The sequence below is a fragment of the Bos indicus genome, chromosome 9, assembly GCF_029378745.1.
Source record: "Bos indicus isolate NIAB-ARS_2022 breed Sahiwal x Tharparkar chromosome 9, NIAB-ARS_B.indTharparkar_mat_pri_1.0, whole genome shotgun sequence".
NCBI lineage: Eukaryota > Metazoa > Chordata > Mammalia > Artiodactyla > Bovidae > Bos > Bos indicus.
In genome coordinates, this window is record NC_091768.1 from 15522775 (window position 1) to 15546935 (window position 24161).

At 41.1% G+C, this 24161-nt stretch overlaps 1 protein-coding gene across 1 annotated transcript in view; it reads left to right on the top strand.

Moving 5' to 3' along the window:
* Positions 1–223: 223 nt before the first annotated feature.
* SENP6 (SUMO specific peptidase 6) overlaps positions 224–24161 on the top strand; it is a 163456-nt gene continuing 139518 nt past the window's right edge. The window contains exon 1 of the mRNA XM_019967043.2: positions 224–309. Coding sequence (XP_019822602.1) covers positions 258–309 — 52 coding nt within the window. The 5' untranslated portion in view covers positions 224–257. The remainder of the gene's footprint in view (positions 310–24161) is intronic.

The following is a 24161-nucleotide window of genomic DNA, read 5'->3' on the forward strand; positions in this document are numbered from 1 at the left end:
GCGTTCGCCCGGCGGGGCCTGAGCCAGCCCAGGCTGCGGGCCTCGCCGCCCGCCGCGGATAGGCCCGGGAGCCGGCTGCTTTTGTGTAGGCCCGTCCGGACGAGGCAGCGTCGCCCGCCTCACGGCCGAGTCCTAGGCCCGCAACCCTGCGGCGGCTACCCTCTTGCGGCGCGGCCCCTCATCCTGGCGAACGCGGCGGCGGCGGGGCGGTGTGGCCATGGATTAAGGCGGCGGCGGCGGCGGCGTGGGAGGAGAAGATGGCGGCTGGCAAGAGCGACGGCAGCGCCGGGGAGATTACTTTTCTGGAAGGTACGTCTATTCCTGCCCTTTTGGGGGTTGGGGGTGGGCAGAGACAGGAAAATGTGGGCCCCTGATTCCCGGATATTCGGTGACGGGCGCCGGGTGGGTTTGAGGGGCGGCGGAGGACCGGGGGGGCGGGGGCTCCGGGGCGATGGCTGGGAGGGAAGGTGCTGCGGGGGCGCCGGGTTCGAGTCCGCCCTGGCGAGGGGCTCGGCCGGGAGCCGGGAGGCTGTGAGGGGGCGGCGGTGGACCGGCCGCGAGCCGGAGTTTCTGGGCGTCCTCTGAGACTGCACGCGTGTCTTTTTTTTGACCTTTTTTTTTTGCTTTCTCTATGCTGGCCTAGGGATGAGAGCCGACTGCGCTCGGCTCTTGTTTGGTGTTTGTGAAAAGTTTCAAGTTGCTAAAAGGTTGGGTGAAATCGGGGGCCAGACCACTTTGGGAGGGGAGACGTAGTTTTCTGGAGCTTGTTGTAACGCACCGCCCCCCCCCCCGCAGGCCTTTCTGTTTCGCAGAGCTTCAGGCTTCCTTTTGCAGCCAGCATTCAGATTAGGCCTGGCCCTAAGAAATGTGTTTGACTGAACATATTTTAGGAAGTTATCTGGGAAAAGAGAACGAGATACACAGTATCAATTTGGGGGTCGTCACCCAAGCTAACAGACAAAGCTCGAGTGATTCCATTTTTATTCACTTGTGAGGAAAAAGTTAAACATCTGTTGTAGGTAGACTAAGCCAATGTTAAGGAAAAGCTACATATTATTGTTGGAGGTGGTGTTACAGTATTGGCTCTTTGGCCAAGTAAAAAGATCCCCCAATACAGCTAAATTCGTTGTAGTTGTGGATCAGGAACTGTAATGTTCATTGCTTAATTTGGACTGTGGATTCACTGTTTATGCTGGTAATTGGGTTTATTAGTCAGTTCGGGAGAGCAGGCCTGTCTGCTGTGTAGTGATTGTTTAAAAAAAAAAGGATTAACTCCTCTGGATGATTTTGCAAAGATGAATTTCACATGGGATATAGGCAGTACTTTAAATAACTGGAAACATTTCTGAATTAAGATAGTACAAGTTCACTATGGTACAAAGTCCTGTAAGAGGGGCGTCAAAAGATGCTTATGCCGTGTTTACAGTTTTCTTAACTGCATTGGGAACAGTGCCTGGAACACAGTAGGTACTCAAGTCCAGTGAACAAATAGAGACCAATAGAAGTGAGTGGGAAAAGAAATATTAATATTCTTAATTCTTCTTCCTTAAAGTATAGCAGAACAAAAAAAAATTTTTTTATCTTGTTATGCAAACCAGCCTTTATTTAAAAATGATGAGAGTTTTATATGAGATTTGTAGTAAGAAGATGTGGAAGCTTGTGAGTTTTCTTGGTTCACTTCATATTTCTTCCATTCTACCTCCATTCTCATTTGGGCTGATTAGTTACCTGTCAGAGGCTGAGAGTGGTGCAGCTTGTGTTACAGGTGGTGCTATGGATGAACATTGGGAGGATGGAAGGAGCATAAGTAAGGCCAACAGGTACAGGGCTGAGGTAAATTTAGAGCTGTTGCTGCTGAGTCACTTCAGTCGTGTTCCACTCTGTGCGACCCCATAGATGGCATCCCACCAGGCTCCGCCGTCCCTGGGATTCTCCAGGCAAGAACACTGGAGTGGGTTGCCATTTCCTTCTCCAGTACATGAAAGTGAAAAGTGAAAGTGAAAGTCTCTCAGTCGTGTCCAACTCTTAGCCACCCCATGGACTGCAGCCTACCAGGCTCCTCACCCATGGGATTTTCCAGGCAAGAAAATGAGTGGGCTCCCATTGCCTTCTCTTTTGGTTTTAGCTTATGCTAACTTAAGGGTCTATGAATTCCTGTAGTGGAAAAAATTGAGTTTCATCACTTCTGTTTCAGCGTTTGCGTAAGCAAGTGAATGGTGCCTTGTTTAGAATATGAGCATAAGGGGCTGATATTTAGTACTACTAAATAAGTGGAATGATATTTAGGACTACTTATATTTTTTTTATATTTAATTCTTTTGGTTCTTCATGCTTTTAATGATGAGATACTTCAATATAACTTGCCAAATATTCACTCATCAAATATTTATATCAGCCTACTCTGTGCTAGGCACTTTACCAAAGTAAAGACAGCAGTGCATAAGATAGATAGGGTCCTTTCCTTCATAGGACTTATATTTTAGTAGGAGGGACTTTTTATAATTAAAAATTAATCCATTTAGAACAATCTTACCACTTTTTTTTTTGCATAGTTTCCTTCTTTATTTAGATCTGCTCAGACCTGACAGCCTACTTAAAATGTCATGCTGCCACACTCAATGTACAAACATGGTATTCCTCTGTTTTATTTTTCGTGGTAGCATTTTTCACATGATAAATTTGTCTTCATGTTTTTAAGTCCTATAAAATACAAGCACCATTAAAGCAATAACTTTTTCTTTTCACCATCATATTTCTTGCACCTGGAGCATCTGTATTTGTTGTTAATGAAATAAAGAAGAAGATGATAGTGTACTAAAGACTATTTAAGAAATACATGGAAAAAGCCATTTTCCATAGTGTTAAGGTCATGAAAGGCCTTCCTGAGGAGGTCACACGTGTGTTTAAGGTAATAACTGTGAGACTAGAGTATGGCAGAGAGGACGATGCCTGTAAAGGTTCCAAGATGATACAGGATTTCATTTGTTTAAATAAGATCATTATGGACTGAAATGTAATAAGTACAGAACACAGTAACAAGCACAGATACGAGAGCAGATCATGAAAGTTCATGAATTTTTATTGATTCTGAAATAGTAGGAATCATTGAAGGGGCAATGGAGTTAATGACACAATTTATCTTTTTTAAAAAATCGCTTTGCACCTGGAGTAAATTAGAGCAGAGTAACAGTAAAAGCAGAGCCATTAGTTAGGAGAATATTGTAGCAGTCTGAAAAACAGACAGGCTTGGATTAGGATTGGTAGCAGTGGCCATCAGGAAAGAGGGGTGGATAGATGGAAGATCTGTTTGAGAACTTCTTAATGCATTGCATATTGAGGATCAGAGAAAAGCAGGAATCAGAGATGACTCCTAGGGTTTTGGTTTGAGGTTTCATGGGGGTGGGGGGGACTCCCATTTATTGAGATGGAGTAGAGGAATGAGAAGCTCATAGCTCTGCTTTCATCATCTTAAGTTTGAGGTGCTGGTTTGTCGTCCGTGTTCCAATACTGCTTTGCATCTCATAAACTATGAAGTAAAATACTAATTCCAATTCTTTTCCTACCTTCATTAGGGAAAAGAGAGCTACTGGTTACTATTGTGTTTTATTTTGTCAGTATAGTATCACACTGAAATGGTGTGAATTGAATTAGGCCATTTGTACTGAATTTTTTTCTTCCCCCTCTTTGATTTGTTCCTTTCTCTTCTGTTCACTTAAGGTTGTCTTCTGCCCTTTCCCTCTTGTGATAGTTTGGGAGGTTTCTTTTGTTCATTCATTCAGTAGATACTTATTGAGCAACTATAATGTTGTAGGTACTGTGCTGAGAGGCAGAGTGGAGGCAGGGGGATTTCCTGGTGGAGTTTCCAGTCCGGTGAAGAGAGTCAGTAATCAAATAATCATACTTGTAAGTGTAAATTACAGATGTCAAGTACAACAAATGGAGATTATTTATAATAATGAGAATTTGATCTAACTACGAGCAAAGCTAGTGGAGGTGATGGAATTCCAGTGGAGCTATTTCAAATCCTGGAAGATGATGCTGTGAAAGTGCTGCACTCAGTATGCCAGCAAATTTGGAAAACTCAGCAGTGGCCAGAGGACTGGAAAAGGTCAGTTTTCATTCCAGTCCCAAAGAAAGGCAAGGCCAAAGATTGCTCAAACTACTGCACATATTGCACTCATCTCACATGCTAGTAAAGTAATGCTCAAAATTCTCCAAGCCAGGCTTCAGCAGTACGTGAACCGTGAACTTCCAGATGTTCAAGCTGGTTTTAGAAAAGGCAGAGGAACCAGAGATCAAATTGCCAACATCCGCTGGATCATCGAAACAGCAAGAGAGTTCCAGAAAAACATCTATTTCTGCTTTATTGACTATGCCAAAGCCTTTGACTGTCTGGATCACAATAAACTGTGGAAAATTCTGAAAGAGATGGGAATACCAGATCACTGACCTGCCTCTTGAGAAACCTATATGCGGGTCAGAAAGCAATAGTTAGAACTAGACATGAGAGAGAGAGAAAAAAAGGGAAAAAAAAAAAGAACTAGACATGGAACAACAGAGTGGTTCCAAATAGGAAAAGAGTTCATCAAGGCTGTATATTCGTCACCCTGCTTATGTAACGTATATCCAGAGTACATCATAAGAAACGTGGGCTGGAGGAAGCACAAGCTAGAATCAAGATTGCCTGGGGAGAAATATCAATAACCTCAGATATGCAGATGACACCGCACTTATGGCAGAAAGTGAAGAAGAAACTAAAAAACTCTTGATGAAGGTGAAAGAGGAGAGTGAAAATGGCTTAAAACTCAACATTCAGAAAAAAAGATTATGGCATCGGTCCCATCACTTCATGGGAAATAGATGGGGAAACAGTGGCAGACTTTATTTTTTTTGGCTCCAAAATCACTGCAGATGGTGACTGCAGTCATGAAATTAAAAGACACTTACTCCTTGGAAGGAAAGTTATGATCAACCTAGATAGCATATTCAAAAGCAGAGACGTTACTTTGCCAACAAAGATCTGTCTAGTCAAGGCTATTGTTTTTCTAGTGGTCATGTATGGATGTGAAAGTTGGACTGTGAAGAAAGCTGAGTGCTGAAGAATTGATGCTTTTGAACTGTGGTGTTCGAGAAGACTCTTGAGAGTCCCTTGGACTGCAAGGAGGTCCAACCAGTCCATTCTGAAGGAGATCAGCCTGGGATTTCTTTGGAAGGAATGATGCTAAAGCTGAAACTCCAGTACTTTGGCCACCTGATGCGAAGAGTTGACTCATTGGAAAAGACTCTGATGCTGGAGGGATTGGGGGCAGGAGGAGAAGGGGACGACAGAGGATGAGATGGCTGGATGCATCACCGACTCGATGGACGTGAGTCTGAGTGAACTCCGGGAGATGGTGATTGACAGGGAGGCCTGGGTGCTGCATATGGGTCGCAAAAGAGTCGGGGGGGGACACGACTGAGGCGACTGAAGTGAACTGAGGGCAGTTTGGAGGGTGACTAGGAGAGGGAAAGGTGGAGAGAGCATTTCTAGCAGGGCGAATGCAATAGAGGAAACCTGATTTGTTTAGGAACTGAGAGGACCATATGGTGGTAGTAAGGAGAGTGTTACAAGAGACTTGGGTTAACACTCCTCAGATTTGTTTCAAAAGAGCGTCAAGGTCTACCACTTGAAGAATGCTCTAGGGAGGGGCAGAAGAAGGTCAGGGAGGTCAGTTAGGAGACTTTGCGGTATAGGGCAAAGGTGCTGCTAGTTAGCTCCTCTCTTCTCTTTTGATACTCTCCTTTTCTCACCATGTGGAACCTCTGGCAAGTCTAACTCCTCTCATTTCTTATTTTTTTTTTTTATAGTGCTCTTGTTCATTCTATAATAGCCTTTCTTTCCCTTTATCTTTTTTCTTCTACAAACTAACTGCCTAACCAATATTTTTTCCCATTTTTTTATCCTTCCCCTTTCATATGTGCTGTGTGTCTGTGTGTATTTACTACTTTGTTTTCATTCTGGGCCCCTCTCCCTTTGTGGACTTTGTCTACTAGTTGAAAGAGAGTGGTCTGACTCAAGAGATTGTTTGTCCTCTATCAGCAAACTGCTTATGTTTCCAAATGAAAAGTGTTTTCCATTTTCCTTAATTATACTTTATTTTTACATACAAGTCAAGTTCAGAATCCAATCGTTTGTCATTTTTACGGGGGACTAGTAAATACTTCACCAAATCTCCTGAACTAAAGTACCATTTCTCCTAAATGATTGGCATTCCATCGAATATTGAATAGGGGCTTTCCAGGTGGTAGCTTATTACAAATTCAGACTCTAAGTTGAAGACAGTAGGGAAAAACCACTGAACCATTCAGGTATGACCTAAATCAGATCCCTTATGATTATACAGTGAAGGTGACAAATAGATTCTAAGGGTTAGATCTGATAGACAAAGTGCCTGAAAAACTATGGATGGAGGTTCATGACCTTGTACAGGAGGCAGTGATCAAAACCATCTACAAGAAAAAGAAATGCAAAAGGCAAAATGGTTGTCTGAGAAGGCCTTACAAATAGCTGAGAAAAGAAGAGAAGCAAAAAGCAAAGGAGAAAAGGAAAGATACACCCATTTGAATGCAGAGTTCAAAAAATAGCAAGGAGAGAGAAAAAAGCCTTCCTCAGTGATCAATGCAAAGAAATAGAGGAAAACAACAGAATGGGAAGGACTAAGAGATCTTTTCAAGAAAATTAGAAAAGGGAACATTTCATGCACAGATGGGCACAATAAAAGACTTAAATGGTATGGACCTGACAGGAGAGGAGGATATTAAGAGGTGGCAAGAATACACAGAGGAGCTCTACAAAAAAGATTTTCATGATCCAGATAACCACGATGGTGTGATCACTCACCTAGAGTCAGACATCTTGGAGTGTGAAGTCAAGTGGGCCTTAGGAAAGCATCACTACGAACAAAGCTAGTGGAGGTGATTCAATTCAGTAGAGCTATTTCAGATCCTGGAAGATGATGCTGTGAAAGTGATGTATTCAGTATGCCAGCAAATTTGGAAAACTCAACAGTAGCCACAGGACTGGAAAAGATGAGTTTTCATTCCAGCCCCAAAGAAGGGCAACGCCAAAAATGTTCAAACTATCGCACAATTGCACTCATCTCACATGGTAGCAAAGTAATGCTCCAAATTCTCCAAGCCAGGCTTCAATAGTACACGAACCGAGAACTTCCAGATGTTCAAGCTAGATTTAGAAAAGGCAGGGTAACAAGAGATCAAATTGCCAAATTTGCTGGATCATCGAAAAAGGAGGAGAATTCCAGAAAAAAAAAAAAGTCTGCTTCTGCTTTATTGACTACACCAAAACCTCTCGTGTGGATCACAACAAACTGTGCAAAATTCTTCAAGGAGATGAGATACCAGACCACCTCCTACATGCCTGCTAAGAAATCTGTGTGGAGCGTCAAGAAGCAATCATTAGAACCAGACATGGAAACAACAGACTGGTTCCAAATTGGGAAAAGAGTACGTCGAGCTATATATTTATCAACCCTGATTATTATTTAATCTTATATGCAGAATATATCCTGCGAATGCTAGGCTGGAGAAGCACAAGCTGGAATCGAGACTTGCTGGAAGAAATACCAGTAAGACTCAGATGATAGCAGCAATCGACAGCACCCTTGTAGCAGAAAGTCAGACCAGAGAAACAAAAGAGGCAGTCTTGATGAAAGTGAATGAGGAGAGTGAATAAGCTGGCTTAAAACTCAAAAGTTTAAAAAATGAAGTCATGCATCCATTCTCGTTTCATGGCAAATAGATGGGGAGAAACAATGGAAGTATGTGAGAGACATTATTTTCTTGGGCTCCAAAATCACTGCAGATGGTGACGGCAATATGAAATTAAAAGGCGGCTTGCTCCTTGGAAAGAAAAACTATGATCAAACTAGAGAGCGTATTAAAAACAGAGACATTATTTTGCCGACAAAGGTCTGTCTAGTCAAAGCTATGGTTTTTCTAGTATGTATGGAGGTGAGAGTTGGACCATAAAGAAAGCTGAGCAACCGAAGAATTGATGCTTTTGAACTGTGGTGCTGGAGAAGAGACTCTTGAGAGTCCCTTGGACTGCAAGGAGATCCAACCAGTCCATCCTAAAGGAGCTCAGCCCTGGGTGTTCATTGGAAGGACTGATGTTGAAGCTGAAACACCAATACTTGGCCGCCTGATGAGAAGAAGTGACTCATTGGAAAAGACCCTGATCCTGGGAAAGATTGAGGGCAGGAGGAGAAGGGGATGACAGAGGATGAGATGAACTGGATGGCATCTACGACTCAGGGTGGATATGAGTTTAGGTGGGACTCCAGGAGTTGGTGATGGACAGGGAGGCCTGGCGTGCTAGCTGGTTCATGGGTTCGCAAAGAGTCAGACATGACTGAGCAACTGAATTGAACTGAAATTGTGATAGTGGTCAAGAACCTGCCTGCCAGTGCAGGAGAAATAAGAGACACTGATGTAGTCCCTGTGTCAATAAGTTCCCCTGGAGAAGATGGCTCCCGCACTCCAGTATTCTTGTTTGATAATCCTATGGACAGAGGAGCCTGGCGGGCTACAGCCCATGGGGTTCTAGAGAGTTGGACGTGAGCTGAAGGGACTTAGCACGCTCGCCCTGTTGTGAGCAAGGTCTTCAATGTTGGCCTGCTCAGGGGGGGTCACACCGCAAAGTTCTTCGTTTTAGCCCACTCCTTCCTCTTTTGATTGTGCTACCGTTAGAAACTTAATACCATGGGTGTCATTCCTTATTTAGTGGTTTAGCTATGTATATTTCCTAGTTGCATTCCAGTTGACTTGATAAATTCTACTTATCACTTGATATTCTTGTACTCACATGAAACAGTCTAGTAGAACCTCACATGAAATGGAAGCAGTTTTCATAAGAGATGCATTGAGAACATGAAGTCCAAAAGCCAGAATGCTAGGATTCATCTTCTATAAACTCTATACTTACGGGCACTGCAATCTTGGATAAGTAATTTAACCTCTGTGTTTTCATATCTGTAAAACAAGGATAATAACTGCAGTTACTTCATACGGTTGCCCTGAAGATTAAACATGTTAATATATAGTAAACTCTTAGAACAATCCAGGCATGTAATTCAAATACTATGTATAAGTTGGTATTAGGTTTATTATTATATTTATTTTCTTAGCAGGTAGAAAAGAGAAAAACTTTTCTTGCTTTTCTGTTCTTAATGCTTGCCTTCTCTCTTACTTGAATTCTAGTTTTTACTTTCTTTCACTTACTACCTTTCTTTCCCTAGGTATATTAGCTGATCGTTCTTGATATTCTAGAGTGACTAGTGAGAGAGGAAAAGAAGAATGAAGTTATGTATTCTACATCTAGACTTCTATTAATTAGTTGTTATTGTACTGTAATGTTACTGTAATGTTGCTACAATAACATTGTATATTGTAATGTAATGTTGCCATTACAAAAGTGATGTTGACAATTTGAGGAGATCAGGAGGTCTAGAGGGGTTATATGACCTAAAGCAAGTTAGGGCATCAGCAGAACTGGAGCCCTGGGACCTGTGCTAGAGCCTTAACCTCCTTCAGCATTCCTTTCCTTCTTTCTCCCTCCTTTCTTCTTTATCCCTTTGCTTTCCCATTCTTCTTACCTATTTAATCTTTAGGGGCATGGGGGGCGTGGACAAGAGAAGGAAAAAATAATAGGGAATTATGGGGACTTAACATTCATTGATTCAATTTGATCTCTCTACGAGGGCAGAAAGCCGAAGCCACAGATGTCTTAAGGCCCAACTTCCAGAAATTACAGTGTCACCTCTGTCACATTTGATTGGCCAGAAAGCCACAGAGCCAGCTCAGATTCAAGGGGAGGGGGAACATCATCAGCGAACGGTGGAAAGAATTTGCGAGCCATTTTTCCTCTCGCATACCTCTTTGGTGTTTTGTTCTTGTTTGTAGTTTAAATACTTTCAACAGAGTCATATTGTTTCTTGAACTTGAGGACTACAGTTCTTTTGAGATCCAAAAGTTTCTAATTTCTAGACAGATTAGGAAGCTAAAGGAAGACAGAAAAAAATAGAGCACACATTTGTAACTTTTCTCAAAGATATAAATAGAAACATAAATCAGTTCAGTTCAGTCAGTCAGTCATATCCGACTCTGTGACCCCATGGACTGCAGCACGCCAGGGCTTTCGTGTCCATCACCAACTCACGAAGCTTGATCAAACTCATGTCCATCGAGTCAGTGATCATCCAACCATATTACCCTCTGTTGTCCCCTTCTCCTCCTGTCTTCAATCTTCCCCAGCATCAGGGTCTTTTCCATTGAGTCAGTTTTTTCGCATCAGGGTGGGCCAAAGTATTGGAGTTGCAGCTTCAGCATTAGTCCTTCCAGTTGAATATTCAGGACTGATTTCCTTTAGGATAGACTGGTTGGATTTCCTCACAGTCACGGGACTCTCGAGTCTTCTCCAACATCACAGTTCAAAAGCATCAATTCTTCGGCACTCACCTTTATGGTCCAACTCTAACATCCATACATGCCTGCTGGAAAAACCCAGCTTTGACTAGATGGACCTTTTGTTGGCAAAGTAGTGTTCTCTGCTTTTTAATATGCTGTCTAGATTGGTCATAGTTTTTCTTCCAAGGAGCAAGGTATGTTTTAATTTCATGCTGCCATCACCATCCGCAGTGATTTTGGAGCCCAATAAAGTCTTCACTGTTTCCGTTGTTTCGCCATCTATTTGCCAGGAAGTAATTGGATTGGATTGCCATGATCTTCATTTTTTGAATGTTGTTTTAAGCCAACTTTGTCACTCTCCTTTCTCACTTTTCATCAGGAGGCTCTTTAGTTTTTCTTCACTTTCTGCTGTAAGGGTAGTGTCATCTGCATATCTGAGGTTATTGGTATTTCTTCTGGCAATCTTGATTCCAGCTTGTGCTTCATCCAGCCTGGCATTTTGAATGATGTGCTCTGCATATAGATTAAATAAGCAGGGTGACAATATACAGCCTTGACGTATTCCTGTCCCAATTTGGAACCAGTCTGTTGTTCCATGTCTGGTTCTAATGGTTGCTTCTTGACCTGCATACAGATTTCTCAGCAGGCAGGTAAGGTGGTCTGGTATTCCCATCTCTCTAAGAATTTTCCAGTTTGTTGTGATCCATACAGTCAAAGGCTTCAGTGTAGTCAGTGAATCAGAATTAGATGTTTTTCTGGAACTCTCTTGCCCTTTCTACGATCCAGTGGATGTTGTCAATTTGATCTCTGGTTCCTCTGCCTTTTCTAAATCCAGCTTGAACATCTGGAAGTTCATGGTTCACATACTGTTGAAGCCTGGCTTGAGCAGTTTGAACATTACTGTGGTAGTGTGTGAGATGAGTGCAGTTGTGCAGTAGGTTTGAACATTCGTTGGCATTGCCTTTTCTTTGGGATTGAATGATAAACTTGCAGTATCATGGTTCAGTCCTAGTCCCTCAGTCGTGTCAGACTCTTTTCGACCCCATGAATACGCAGCACGCCAGGCCTCCTGTCCCATCACCAACTTCCGGAGTTCACTCAGACTCACGTCCATCGAGGTCGGTGATGCCATCCAGCATCTCATCCTCTGTCGTCCCTTCTGCTCGCTGCCCCAGTCCCTCCCAGCGATGAGAGTCTTTTCCAGTGAGTCAACTCTTCACATCAGGTGGCCAGAGTATTGGAGTTTTCAGCCTTAGGCATCATTCCTTCCAAAAGAAAGTCCCTGGGCGGATCTTTCTTCAAGAATGGACTGGTTGAGTCTCCTTGCAGTCCAAGGGACTCTCAAGAGTCTTCTCCAACACCACAGTTCAAAAGGCACTCAGTTCTTTGGCACTCAGCCTTCTTCACGAGTCCAACTCTCACATCCTATACATGACCACAGGAAAACCTATAGCACTTGACTAGACGGCCTTTGTTGGCAAAGTAATGTCTCTGCTTTTGAATATGCTGTCTAGGTTGGTCATAACTTTTCTTCCAAGGAGTAAGCGTCTTTTAAACTGCAACATAGTCATTGGTTAATTTTTCTTTGATTAGGGACTGATTGAAGAATTTCTGAAACCAAGCAAGCAAAAGGAAGAAAAGAGGAGTGTTAGAAACTTTTCCTTCCTTTTTTTCTTTCATTCAGTGATATGCTGGAGTTGTTATTGTAATTCTTCTCATTTTCATTACCTAATCTCTTAGAAAATATGATCACCACTGTTTACAGTACTAAAACTAAATGGTGTTTCAGTACAGAACACAGCAGTTAATCCAGAAAGTCAAAGGCAGGCTATTGATCACAATTACAACCCACTTCAGTTGTGCACTTAAGTCATGTTACTTGGAGTGATGCAACAATGGATGATCCATTATTGTGAACTGCCAATTATGGTTGCCTACATCACCTAAGAAACAGAAAGTAGCTGTACAGTATCCATTTGACACTAACAACAGTGTTACTTTTAGCCCCCTTTTGGGGGCTACCTTAGTGTTTTGTACTTCTCAGAGCCTTCTGTGTTCATCACCAAAAATTAGGACCTCTTGTCTCCTGTGGATACTAACTTTGAGTACTAAAATTGGAGCAGCCCTAGGCAAGTTGGGACTTGTGGACCCTGTGCCTCCTCCCAAGCCAGCAACTACCTTGAAACCATCTGAAACGACAGGCTTGAGAAGTAAGAGAGCAAGCCATATTCTGGTCTTGATTTGGGAGAGTTTTTTTGTTATTTCAAGTACATTTCATGCTTAGTTTTTAACAGGAGAGTTTTTTCTTCCCACATTAACCTCATAATCATTGAAATATAGCAAGGAGAAGAAAGCAAATAGTGCTTGTTTATAGTATATAGCAAATGTACTTTTTTAGTTTTTGGAAAGATTGAAGCCAGTTTTAAGGACAGGAAGAGCGAGAAATTTCCAGAGACTTGTTTGTAGACTATGTAATAACCTTCTTGTCTTTCCTATATTGAAAAAAAGATCTGCAAACTTTCTGCCTCCACAACCTCCTCTGTTTGAATCTGCCAGTAAATCTGCGATATGGTGAAGGTACTCCCTTGACCACCGTGACTTCTGGTGACTCCATCTTCATGGAAACCAGTATTATCTTTGCCTCTGAAACCCCTGTGCCACTGTTTGGATGAGGTGGGATTCCATGTTTTGGCATTTAAACTTGCTTTCTTGAGTTCACATTGGTCTTCATTCTCTATTATCACAGGAAATAAAAAGTGATTTAATTTTGTCATTCTAGTAATTAACTCTGCAAATCTTGCTCCACCTTTCCCTCACAAGTTTTGAGTACCAACTCCTGAGTCTCCTTTGTCTTCACCCTTTATAGGCTTTATACCTGGCTTTCAAGTTTATCTTCTTTTAAGTTTACTATGAACCTGTCATTTTTCTCCTTGTTGAATTTTGCATTTGCACTTTCAGAATTAAACAGTGTTTCGTTGGTCTGTCTCAAGACTATTGAACTCCCCTACCATCTTGACAGTCTTCTCTCCTTTCCTTGGACTATTGAACTCCCCTGCCATCTTGACAGTCTTCTCTCCTTTCCTTGAAGCAGAAGGAACTTTTGGAGCCACCTGTCTCTTGTGATCATTTCTTAAGTTATTCATTTTTTTGGACCTTGTGTTCAAGATAACTGTATTTTTAGAGTTGTTATTCTGTGTAAAGATATTACCAACTACATTACTTTGGCTTAAGGTACTGATATTTCGATTCCATAGAAGATCAGTATGCTTCCAGCAATACAAGCAGCACCAAACTGCTGCCTGATGCTGGCCTTGGACAGAACTAACTGGATGTTGGCATCCTGCCGAAAGATGCATAGAAACCCATAGAAACTTCTTCAGTGGAATGAAGGAGTAGATAAACTGAGAGAACAGTGAACAGTAGCTGCATCCTGAGGCAAAGAATATTATGGACTGTGGCTCACAGAGAAGTCTAATTTAATATTGTTCCAAGAATGTAATATATTCAGGCTTCATCTTCAGATAATATTGGACTGTACTCTGTTTTCTGTGTCAAAAAAATAAAGTTGGTTTTCTTTTTTTAGTTTAGGAATTTGAGAAAATCACCTTAGCTGGGTGATTTTTCTGCTTTATGTAGGATCTGTGGGAGTTATTCAGTGGTAGCTTGGGTGGCCTGAACGTTCCAAGGTGGCTGTATTCAGATGTCTAATGGGCAGATTGGAAAGTTGGGCCCTTATTTCTCCATGCAATATAAAGGTCTCTTCATGTGGTCTCTGCAGCAGGGTACCCAGACTTGTAACATGATGGCTTAGGGCTCCAAGACACTGCCTTTGGAGAATCTTGACGGGTTCTTGAGAAAGTTTGGGACTAAAGCATTACAAAGTGAAATGAAGTGAAGTCGCTCAGTCGTGTCCGAGTCTTTGCAACCCAATGGACTGTAGCCTGCAGGCTCTCTGTCCATGGGTTTCTACAGGCAAGGATACTGGAGTGAGTTTCCATTTTCTCCTCCAGGGGATCTTCCCGACTCAGGGATCAAACCCGCATCTCCGCTTTGCAGGTGGATTCTTTACCGTTTGAGTCACTGGGAAGCTGGAGATTTCCTGATCTTTGCATTTAATTCTTTCTTTAGGTTTTCTGTCATTGCTTTTATATTTCTAATTTGCAGAAGTTAACTTCTGTGTCAGTGATACTTTTTTAAAAATTCTATTTTTTATTATTTTAAAACGTTACCAGTGACAGTTTAAAAAATTATTAGGAAATACTTCATGTCTGTGTGGACTATAAGGAATAATAGAGCAAAAACTCATGTTCTAATTCCTCGCCTAAAGAAAACATTACTAATCCAGTGTTAGTAGAGTGTTAGCTACAGTGAAGCTGGGCTGAACCCTTTGGTTTTTGCATCTTCCTGCCTCCACTCCAGGTGGAATCACCAACCTCTGTTTGGTAGTTATTCCTATACATTGCTTTGTACTTTATGTATATGTCTTTCAACCTGTGTACCCGTACAGATTGTTAGAATATATTATAAATCATGTCATACTATATTCTTCTGTAACTTTTCATTCTTACGGCATTGAGAAATTAAATAATGTTGATAAGAATAGCTCTATTTCTTTTTCATAGTATGAATGTATACTGCATTATATTTATGCATTTCCTTTTCTTGTGGAAATTAGGTTGTATCTGATTTTTGTACTTTTACATACATTGCTAGTATGAATGTCTTAGGATGTCTCATATTGCTACTATGAACTTTTTTTACATTTCCCTGTGCACATGTGTGTGTTTCTTTGGAGGAGAGGTCAGCAAAGTTTTTCTGTAAAGGGCCAGATAGTGAATATCTTACACTTTGCATTTCAAGCAGTGCTTCCAGTTTAGCAAGAAGGTAGTTATAGATAATGCATAAGCAAATGAGGGTGGCTGTGTGCCAGTAAAACTTTTATAGACACTGCAATTTGAATTTTATATGATTTTCTTGTAACATGAAACATCTTTCTTGTTTGATTTGTTGTTTTTCCCCGCTGAAGTGAAAAGTGAAGTGAAAGTGTTAGTCGTCAGTAACGTCCGACTTTTTGCAACCCCGTGGAATGTAGCCTGCCAGACTCCTCTGTCCATGGAATTCTCCAGGCAAGAATACTGGAGTAGGTAGCCATTCCCTTCTCCAGGGGATCTTCCCTAACCCAGGAAATGAAACTGGGTCTCCTGTATTGCAGGTGGAGTCTTTCCTATATGAGCCACCAGGGAAGAGTGTTTTAAAAATGTAAAAGCCATATTCTTAACTCAAGGGCCTTGTAAAATCAAGCAGCTGGCCAGAGTTGGCTGGCCATACTTTGTTTACAGCTGATCTAGAGTATTTCTTAGCATTGGAATTACTGGGTCATGTATTATTTCAGCTTCACCCTAGATACTGCCAAATTGATCTCCAAAGTGCTTTCACTAGCACTTTTTAAGACTTCCTGTTTATACACATCATCACCCACTTAAGAATGTCTGATGTTTTAGTTTTTGCCAGTCTGAAGGGGTTTATCGGATGGTGATTTGAATTTGTAATACCCCTGTTTATAGTGAGGTTGAGTATCTTTATTGCTGTATTTTAAAAATTTACTCATTGTTCATGCAGTGTTAAAATATTGAGTGCCAACCTAGAGTTAATCCCTGTTCTGTTTGCTTGTGGTGCTTGAGTAAACTAAAAAGGTAATCTATGAGTTTCTTTTTGTTTTTTAGGTTAATGTGTGTATTTTCCTCTATTCTTAATTGCTCATGTCTTCTGCACATTTTGTTTTCTGTTGGAATGTTGGGGTTCTTTATATAGTCTGGGTAGTAAACCTTGGTTGAATTACATGTATTGAGCATACATCTTATAAAATTATTGCTTATTTTTTAATGCATAGAATAATTTTATGAGCACATTTTAAAAATAGTGTTTTGGTTTTTTTTTTCTTAATGTCTTACAGTTTTTGTGATACATGAAATTCTTTGGTCTTATTGGTCCTTGTAACTTTACCTTTTTTTTTTTTATTACTGTTCATTTCTTTGGTTTTTATTGTAGCAGAGTGATAAGTTATCCAGGCTGGGGTAACAGAATTTGAAAATCTATTTTAGTGTATCTGTTTCTTATGTTTTCTTTACATTTAAAAAAAGGTTTTTAAAAAGACTTTATTAAATACTTCCGAATCTGATAGTGGGGTTAATATCCAGAATATAAAAAGAACTCATAAAACTCTGTAGCAAAACCTCCAAATAATTGAACCAAAAATAGACAAAGGACTTGAATAGACAGTTTTTCTAAAGAAGGCCTACAAATGGACAACAGATACATGAAAAGGTGCTTAGCATCACTAATTACTAGGAAAATGTGAATCAAGCCACCATAAAATATCACCTTATGCCTTGTAGAATGATTATCATGAAACCATGGTAACCATGCATTGGAGTTGGGATTGTAAAACTGGTACAGCCCCTGTAGAAAACAGTATGGAGGTGCTTCAGGAGATTAAAAGTACAGCAATCTTATGATCTAGTAATTCTACTTACAGGAATATATTTAAGGAAACAAAAACACTATGTTGAAGAGATATCTGTGCCCCCAATTCATAGCAGTGTTATTTATAATAGCAAGACATAGACATGGAAAATCTTAAGTGTCCATCAGTGGATAAAGATGTGGATATATATACAGTGGAATATTATTTAGACATGAAAAGAAATCCTACCATATGTGACAACGTGGGTGGACCCTGAGATCATAAGAATACTGTGTGATCCCACTTATATGTGTAATCTTAAAAAAAAAAAAAAAAAAAGTTTAAAACGAAACAACAAAAAATCCCAAACTCAGAAAAAAAAAGATCAGATGTGCGATTCTAGAGGTAGGGCAAGGGAGGTAGGGGGACTTGGATGAGTGTGGTCCAAGGTCCAAACTTCCAGTTTTAGGATAGATAAGTGCTGGGGTGTAATGTAAAAAATTATGGATGGTTATAGTTAATAGTCCTCTATGACATAATTGTTGTTCAGTAGCTCAGTCTGTGTCAACTCTGCGACCCCATGGACTGCAGCATACCAGGCTTCCCTGTCCTTCAGTATATCCTGGAGTTTGCTCAGACTCACATGCATTGAGTCAGTGACGCCATCCAGCCATCTCATCCTCTGTTGTCGTCTCCTCCTCCCGCCTTCAGTCTTTCCCAGCCTCAGGGTCTTTTCCAATGAGTCGGCTCTTCACATCAGGTGGCCAAAATATTGAAGCTTCAGCATCAGTCCTTAAAATGAATATTCAGGACTGATTTCCTTTAGGATTGCCTGGTTTGTTCTCCTTGCTGTCCGAAGGGCTTTCAAGAGTCTTCTCTAGCACCACAATTTAAAAGTATCAGTTCTTTGGCTCTCAGCCTTTTTTATTGTCCAGTCCATCCATACATGACTACTGGAAAAACCATAGCTTTGACTAGATAGACCTTTGTTGGCAAAGTAATGTCTCTGCTTTTTAATATGCTGTCTAGATTTGTCATAGCTTTTCTTCAAGGAGCAGGTGTCTTTGAATTTCATGGCTGCAGTCACCATCTGCAGTGATTTTGGAGCCCCCCAAAATAAAAAGTCTCACTGTTTCCATTGTTTTCCCATCTATTTGCCATGAAGTGATAGGATCAGATGCCATGATCTTTGTTTTCTGAATATTGAGTTTTAAGCAAGCTTTTTCTCTCTCCTTTTACCTTCATCAAGAGGCTGTTTAATTCCTCTTCACAGTCTACCGTAAAGGTGGTGTCATCTGCGTATCTGAGGTTATTGGTATTTCTCCTGGCAGTCTTGATTCCAGCTTGTGCTTCATCCCGTGTGTTTCTGATGATGTATATAATCTTAAATATAGCAGGGTGACAATATATAGCCTTGATGTACCCCTTTCCCAATTTGGAACCGGTCCGTTGTTTCATGTCTGGTTCAAACTGTTGCTTTTTGACCTGCATACAGGTTTGTCCAGAGGCAGGTGAGGTGGTCTGGTATTCCCATCTCTTGAAGAATTTTCCAGTTATTTGTGATCCACACAGTCATAAAGGCTTCAGCATAGTCAGTGAATCAGAAGTAGATGTTTTTCTGGAACTCTCTTGCTTTTTCGATGATCCAGTGGATGTTAATTTCAAATGACCCTCTGGTTTCTTAAAACTCAGCTCTAAGTACATCTTGAATTGAATGGTTGGTACATGTTGAAGCCTGCCTGGAGAAGGATTTTGAGCATGACCTTTCTAGCATGTGATGTTCTGAATGCTTGTGGGTGGTAGTGTGATAGTACTTGATTTAGAGTTAAGTAAATACCTAAGAGTATCATTCACAAGGATCAAAGCTTTCTTTGTTTTGTTTTCTTCCTTCCTTTTCTTTATTTCATCTGTATGAGATGATAGTTGTTAACTGAGCATATTATGGTAATTGAGGCCATACAGTTTATTTCACAGTATATTTAAGTCAAGTCATTATGCTGTACACCTTGAACTTACACAGTGTTGTTTAGTTATAACTCAGTGAAGCTGGACAGGAATGAACCTGGAGTCTGACATGCAGAGGGAAGGAAGTCAGAAAAAAGCAAAACAGATATCATATATAAACGCATATATGTGGAATATATATGCATTCCGCATATATTTATATATGTAGAATCTGGAAAAATGGTACTGCTGCTGCTGCTGCTAAGTTGCTTCAGTCGTGTCCAACTCTGTGCGACCCCATAGATGGCAGCCACCAGGCTCCCCCGTCCCTGGGATTCTCCAGGCAAGAACACTGGAGTGGGTTGCCATTTCCTTCTCCAATGTGTGAAAGTGAAAGTGAAAGTGAAGTCGTCCAGTCATGTCCGACTCTTCGTGACCGCATGGGACTGCAGCCCACAAGGCTCCTCCGTCCATTGGATTTTCCAGGCAAGAGTACTGGAGTGGGGTGCCATTGCCTTCTCTGGAAAAATGGTACAGATGAGCTTATTTCCAGAGCAGGAGTAGAGATGCGGACATGGTGAACAGAGGTGGACACGGCGGGGGGATTAGTTGGGAGAGTAGGATTGGCATGTGTACATTACCATGCGTAAAATCCTGGCTTAAAGCATGGGAAACTCAGCTCAATGCTCTGTGATGACCTAGAGAGGTGGGATGGGGTGGGGAAGGGAGGTTTATGAGGGAGGGGAGATATATTTTACATACAGTTGATTCACTTCTTGTGCAGCAGAAGGTGACATAACATTGTAAAGCAATTATATTCCAATAAAAAATAAAACTGGGCAGGGAGGACTTTTTTTTCCTAACTATGCAAAAGGTTTACTTATTTTTTTTACTCGTTTTTTAAAGAGAAGTTTTAGGTTCTCAGCAAATTGAGAGAGGAAGGTACAGAGATTTGCCATATACCTCCCACCCCAACACATGCATAGCCTTCACCAATATCAACATCCTCTTACCAGGAGTGGTACGGCTGCTGCAATTGATAACCCTCCGTTGCCACATCATAGCCTCTCAAGAGTGCATAGTTTACACTATGGTTCACCCATAGACTGCACATTGTGTGGTGTAGTCTGTGAGTTGGGACAAGTGTATAATGACATGTACCATCTTTATTGTATCCCAGAGTATTTTCATTGCCGTAAAAATCTTCATCGTTCTACCTGTATGTTCATCCTCCATCCCCCACACCCACCTCACCCTGGCAACTACTGAGCTTTTTACTGTCTCCATAGTTTTGCCTATTCACAGTGCCATTAGGTGAAGTCATACAGTGGGTTACTTTTCTGGGTTTTGTTTTGTTTTCACTGAGTGATAGGCATTTAAGGTTGTTTCATCCTCCGTGTCGTTTCATGACTTGGCAACTCCTTCTTTTTTTACCCCAAATAATATTTCATGGAATTCACCACAGTTTGTTCATCCACCTACCTACTGAAGGCTATCTTGGTTGCTTCCAAGTTTTGCCAGTTATGATGAAGCTGCTGTAAATATCTGTGTGCGGATTCAGTGTGGATATTAGTTTTTTGCTCCTGTGGGTAAATATCGAGGAGTGTAGTTGTGAACGTATGGTAACAGTGCATTTTGCTTTGTAAGAAACTAAACCTGTACTGTTCTGTATTCTCCCCAGCAGTGAATGAGTGTGCTTGTGCCGCATCCTCACCTCATTTGGTGTTAGTGTTCCCGATTTTGTCGATTTTAATGGATGGGTAGTGGTATCTCATTAGTTTGCATTTCCCGTATGACATATGATGTGAAGAATCTTTTCATATGCTCATTTGCCATGTCTGTATCTTCTTTGGTCAAATGTCTGTTAAGGTCTTTGACTTATTTTTTAATCAGGTTGTTTTTTTTAATCATTGAGTTTTATGTATATTTTGGATAAAGTCCTTTATTAGATTTGTTTTTTTTTGCAGATATTTTCTCCCACTCTGTGGCCTGTTTTCTGGTTTTCTTGACAGAGCAAAAGTTTTTAATTGTAATGAAGTCCAGTTTATCAATTCTTTCTTTCGTGGATTATACATTGGTGTTTTAGCTAAAGAGTCATCTCCATACCAGCTAGCTTTTCTCCTGTGTTATCTTCTAGAGTAGTTTTATAGTTGTATACTTTACACTTAGGTCTGTGATCCATTTTGAATTAGTTTTTTTTGCTTTAATTTTTGTGAGCGGCGTAAGGTCTGTGTCGAGATTCATTACTTTGCATGTGAAACGAGCACCATTTTTCAAAAAGATTATCTTTTGCTCTATTGTGTTGGCCTTTCAGCCTTGAAAAGCAACAGTTGACTATATTTATGTGGCTTGTTCTGGGCTCTGTATGCTTTTCCACTCATTTACTTGTTCTGCAGATACTACTCTGACTTGATTACTGTGCCTTTATGAGTCTTTGAAGTCAGGTGGTGTCTGTGCTCCAGATTTGTTCTTAAACATTGTGATTGGGCTTCCCTGGTGACTCAGTGGTAAAGAATTCAGCTGTAATGCAGGAGATGCAGGTTTGATCCCTGGGTTCGGAAGATCCACGGAAGAAGGAAATGGCAACCACTCCGGTATTCTTAGCTGGGAAATCCCATGGTTAGAGGAGCCTGGTGGGTTACAGTCGGAGTCACAAAAAGAGTCAGACTAAACAAATATTGTGATGGCTATTCTGAATCTTTTTCCTTTCCATATAAACTTTAGAATCAGTTCCTTAACATTCATAAATAACTTGCTAAAAACTTGGACTGCAGTTGCATTGAATTTATAAAGTTAGAAAGGACTGACATCTTGACGGTATTGAATCTTCCCATCTGTGAACTCAAAATATCTCTCCATTTATTTAGTTTTTCTTTGATTTCATCCATCAGAGTTTTGTAGTTTCCCCTGTGTAGATTTTATATGTATTTTGTTAGCTTTATAGCTAAGTATTTCATTTTTTGGGGTGCTAATGTCAGTGTTATTGTGTTTTTAATTTCACATTCACCTTGCTCATTATTGGTATATAGGAAAATGTAATTTTTTGTATTAACCTTGTATCCTGCGGCTTTACTGTATTTGCTTTTTAGTTCCAAGAGGGGTGTGTGTTTTTTTTTTTTTTTTTTTTTTTTCTTTTGAGTAATTCGGACTTTCTACCTAGATGATCATGTCATCTACAAACAAAGTTTTATTTCTTTATCCCAATCTGTATCTCTGTAAATACAACACAGAAGATATATAATCAAATACCTTGTTTATATTATTTTCAGCAAACTATTACCTGCTACTGGAAATAAGAAAAATTGAAGTTTAAATTTTATCTTCACTTATTCCTTCTCGATAGTCTGTCTTTATATACATTCAGATTTCTAACCTACATTGTTTTTCTTCCCTTTGAAAAACTTAAAAAAAAAATTTGCAAAACAGCAGCAAGTTCTCTGGATATTTGTCTAAGAAAGTCTTATTTTTCCTTTACTACCTGTAGAAGGGAATGACAAACCACTCCGTTTTCTTGCCTGGAGAATCCCATGGTAGAGGAGCCTGGTTAAGTTGGCACAGAGTCAGACATGACTGAAGCGACTTAACACACTGAAAAATAATATCACAGAGTACAGAGACCCAAAGGCCCCCCGCCCCGTACTTTCTACTGTTTCACTCTCCTGTCTTGTTTGCATAATTTCCGAGGAGTGAATTGTTACAGTTCTTACCTTTGGTCCTTTTTAGGTTGTGGTGTGTGTTGGTTGTGTGTGGTTGGTGTGTGTGTGTGTGGTTGGTGTTGTGTGTGTGGTTGGTGGTTGGGTGTGTGTGTGTGGTTGGTGGTTGGTGTGTGTGTGTGTGTGTGGTTGGTGGGGGTGTGTGTGGTGTGTGTGTGTGGTGTGTGTGTGTGTGGGGGGGTGTTCCCCGCCCCACCCCCGGGCGTCTTTCAGCATCACCCGCCACCCCTCCCCCATCCTATCTCTGCCTGTGGTTTGCAAATGATACGCCTGTGTCGTGTCGACTAAAAGATGCACAATGTGAGAGCTGTGAGTTAAGTTTTGTTTGAGGCTAAATGAGGACTGCAGCCTGGGAGACAGCACCTCAGATAGCTCTGAGAGCCTGATTCCAAAGCGGTAATGGGGGATGGTCAGTGTATAAGATTTTGCTGAAAAGGGAGTTCAGTGCAATCAAGTGCTTATTTTACGAAAGGTTTTCTGCTAGTCACAAGTAGCTGATGTCACCATGAAGGGGATTTAGTGCTTTTCTAGATATGAGGAGATGCAAGGATTTGGATCGTTCCTGAAGTCAGTTCCTGAGAATACCTAATTGTCTGAAGATCTGTTACACCAGGTTCCCTGGAGCACAGAGTTCCTCACTCTCCACCCTGGTGGGTTCTCCTCGGTGTGTGCTGAAGGTCAGCAGCCACAGCAGCACAGGGGTCCGTCTCTGCAGAGGCAGGTGGCAAAGGCCCTTGTTGTTCAGTTGCTGGCAGATGTTTTGGCAAGTGCCAATATGTAGCTGACACCTTGGTGTAGTTTTTTAGATTTATTCTGCCTCAGAACTTCCTGGATCTGTGGTCTATTGTCTGCTGTTAATTTGGGGAAATTTCTCACTCTTTTGTTGTTTCAAAATATTTTTCCTGTTCCTTTCTTTATTCTCCTTCTAGTGTTTTCTATTAAACATAGGACACACCTTTTGTACTTCTCCCATAACCTTGGGCGTTGTTTCTTTTTTTGCCCCCCTTCAGTCAGTTCTCTTTGGTTTCCCTGATTGCTCAGTTGGTAAAGAAACCGCCTGCAAATGCAGGAGACCCCGGTTTGATTCCTGGGTCGGGAAGATCCACTGGAGAAGGAAATGGCAACCCACTCCATTTTTCTTGGGCTTCCCTTGTGGCTGAGCTGGTAAAGAATCTGCCTGCGATGCGGGAGACCTGGGTTTGATCCCTGGGTTGGGAAGATCCCCTGGAGAAGGGAAAGGCTACCCACTCCAGTATTCTGGCCTGGAGAGTTCCATGGACTGTGTAGTCCTTGGGGTCACAAAGAGTCGGACACGACTGAGCAGCTTTTCACTTTCCCTTTTTCACTGATATACTCAAGTTCAGAGATTCTTTCCTTAGCTGTGTCCAGTCTACTATTAGGTCATCAAGGTTACATATTTTTATTTCTAGCATTAATTTTTGGTTCTTAGGATTTAATTAACTGGTTGCTGTACTGTCTGCTTTAACCATTTAGAGCCATTTAGCAGAGTAATCACAGTAGTTTAAATTCCCAGTTGATAATTCCAACATCCATGCCATTGTCTGCCTTGTTGCTTG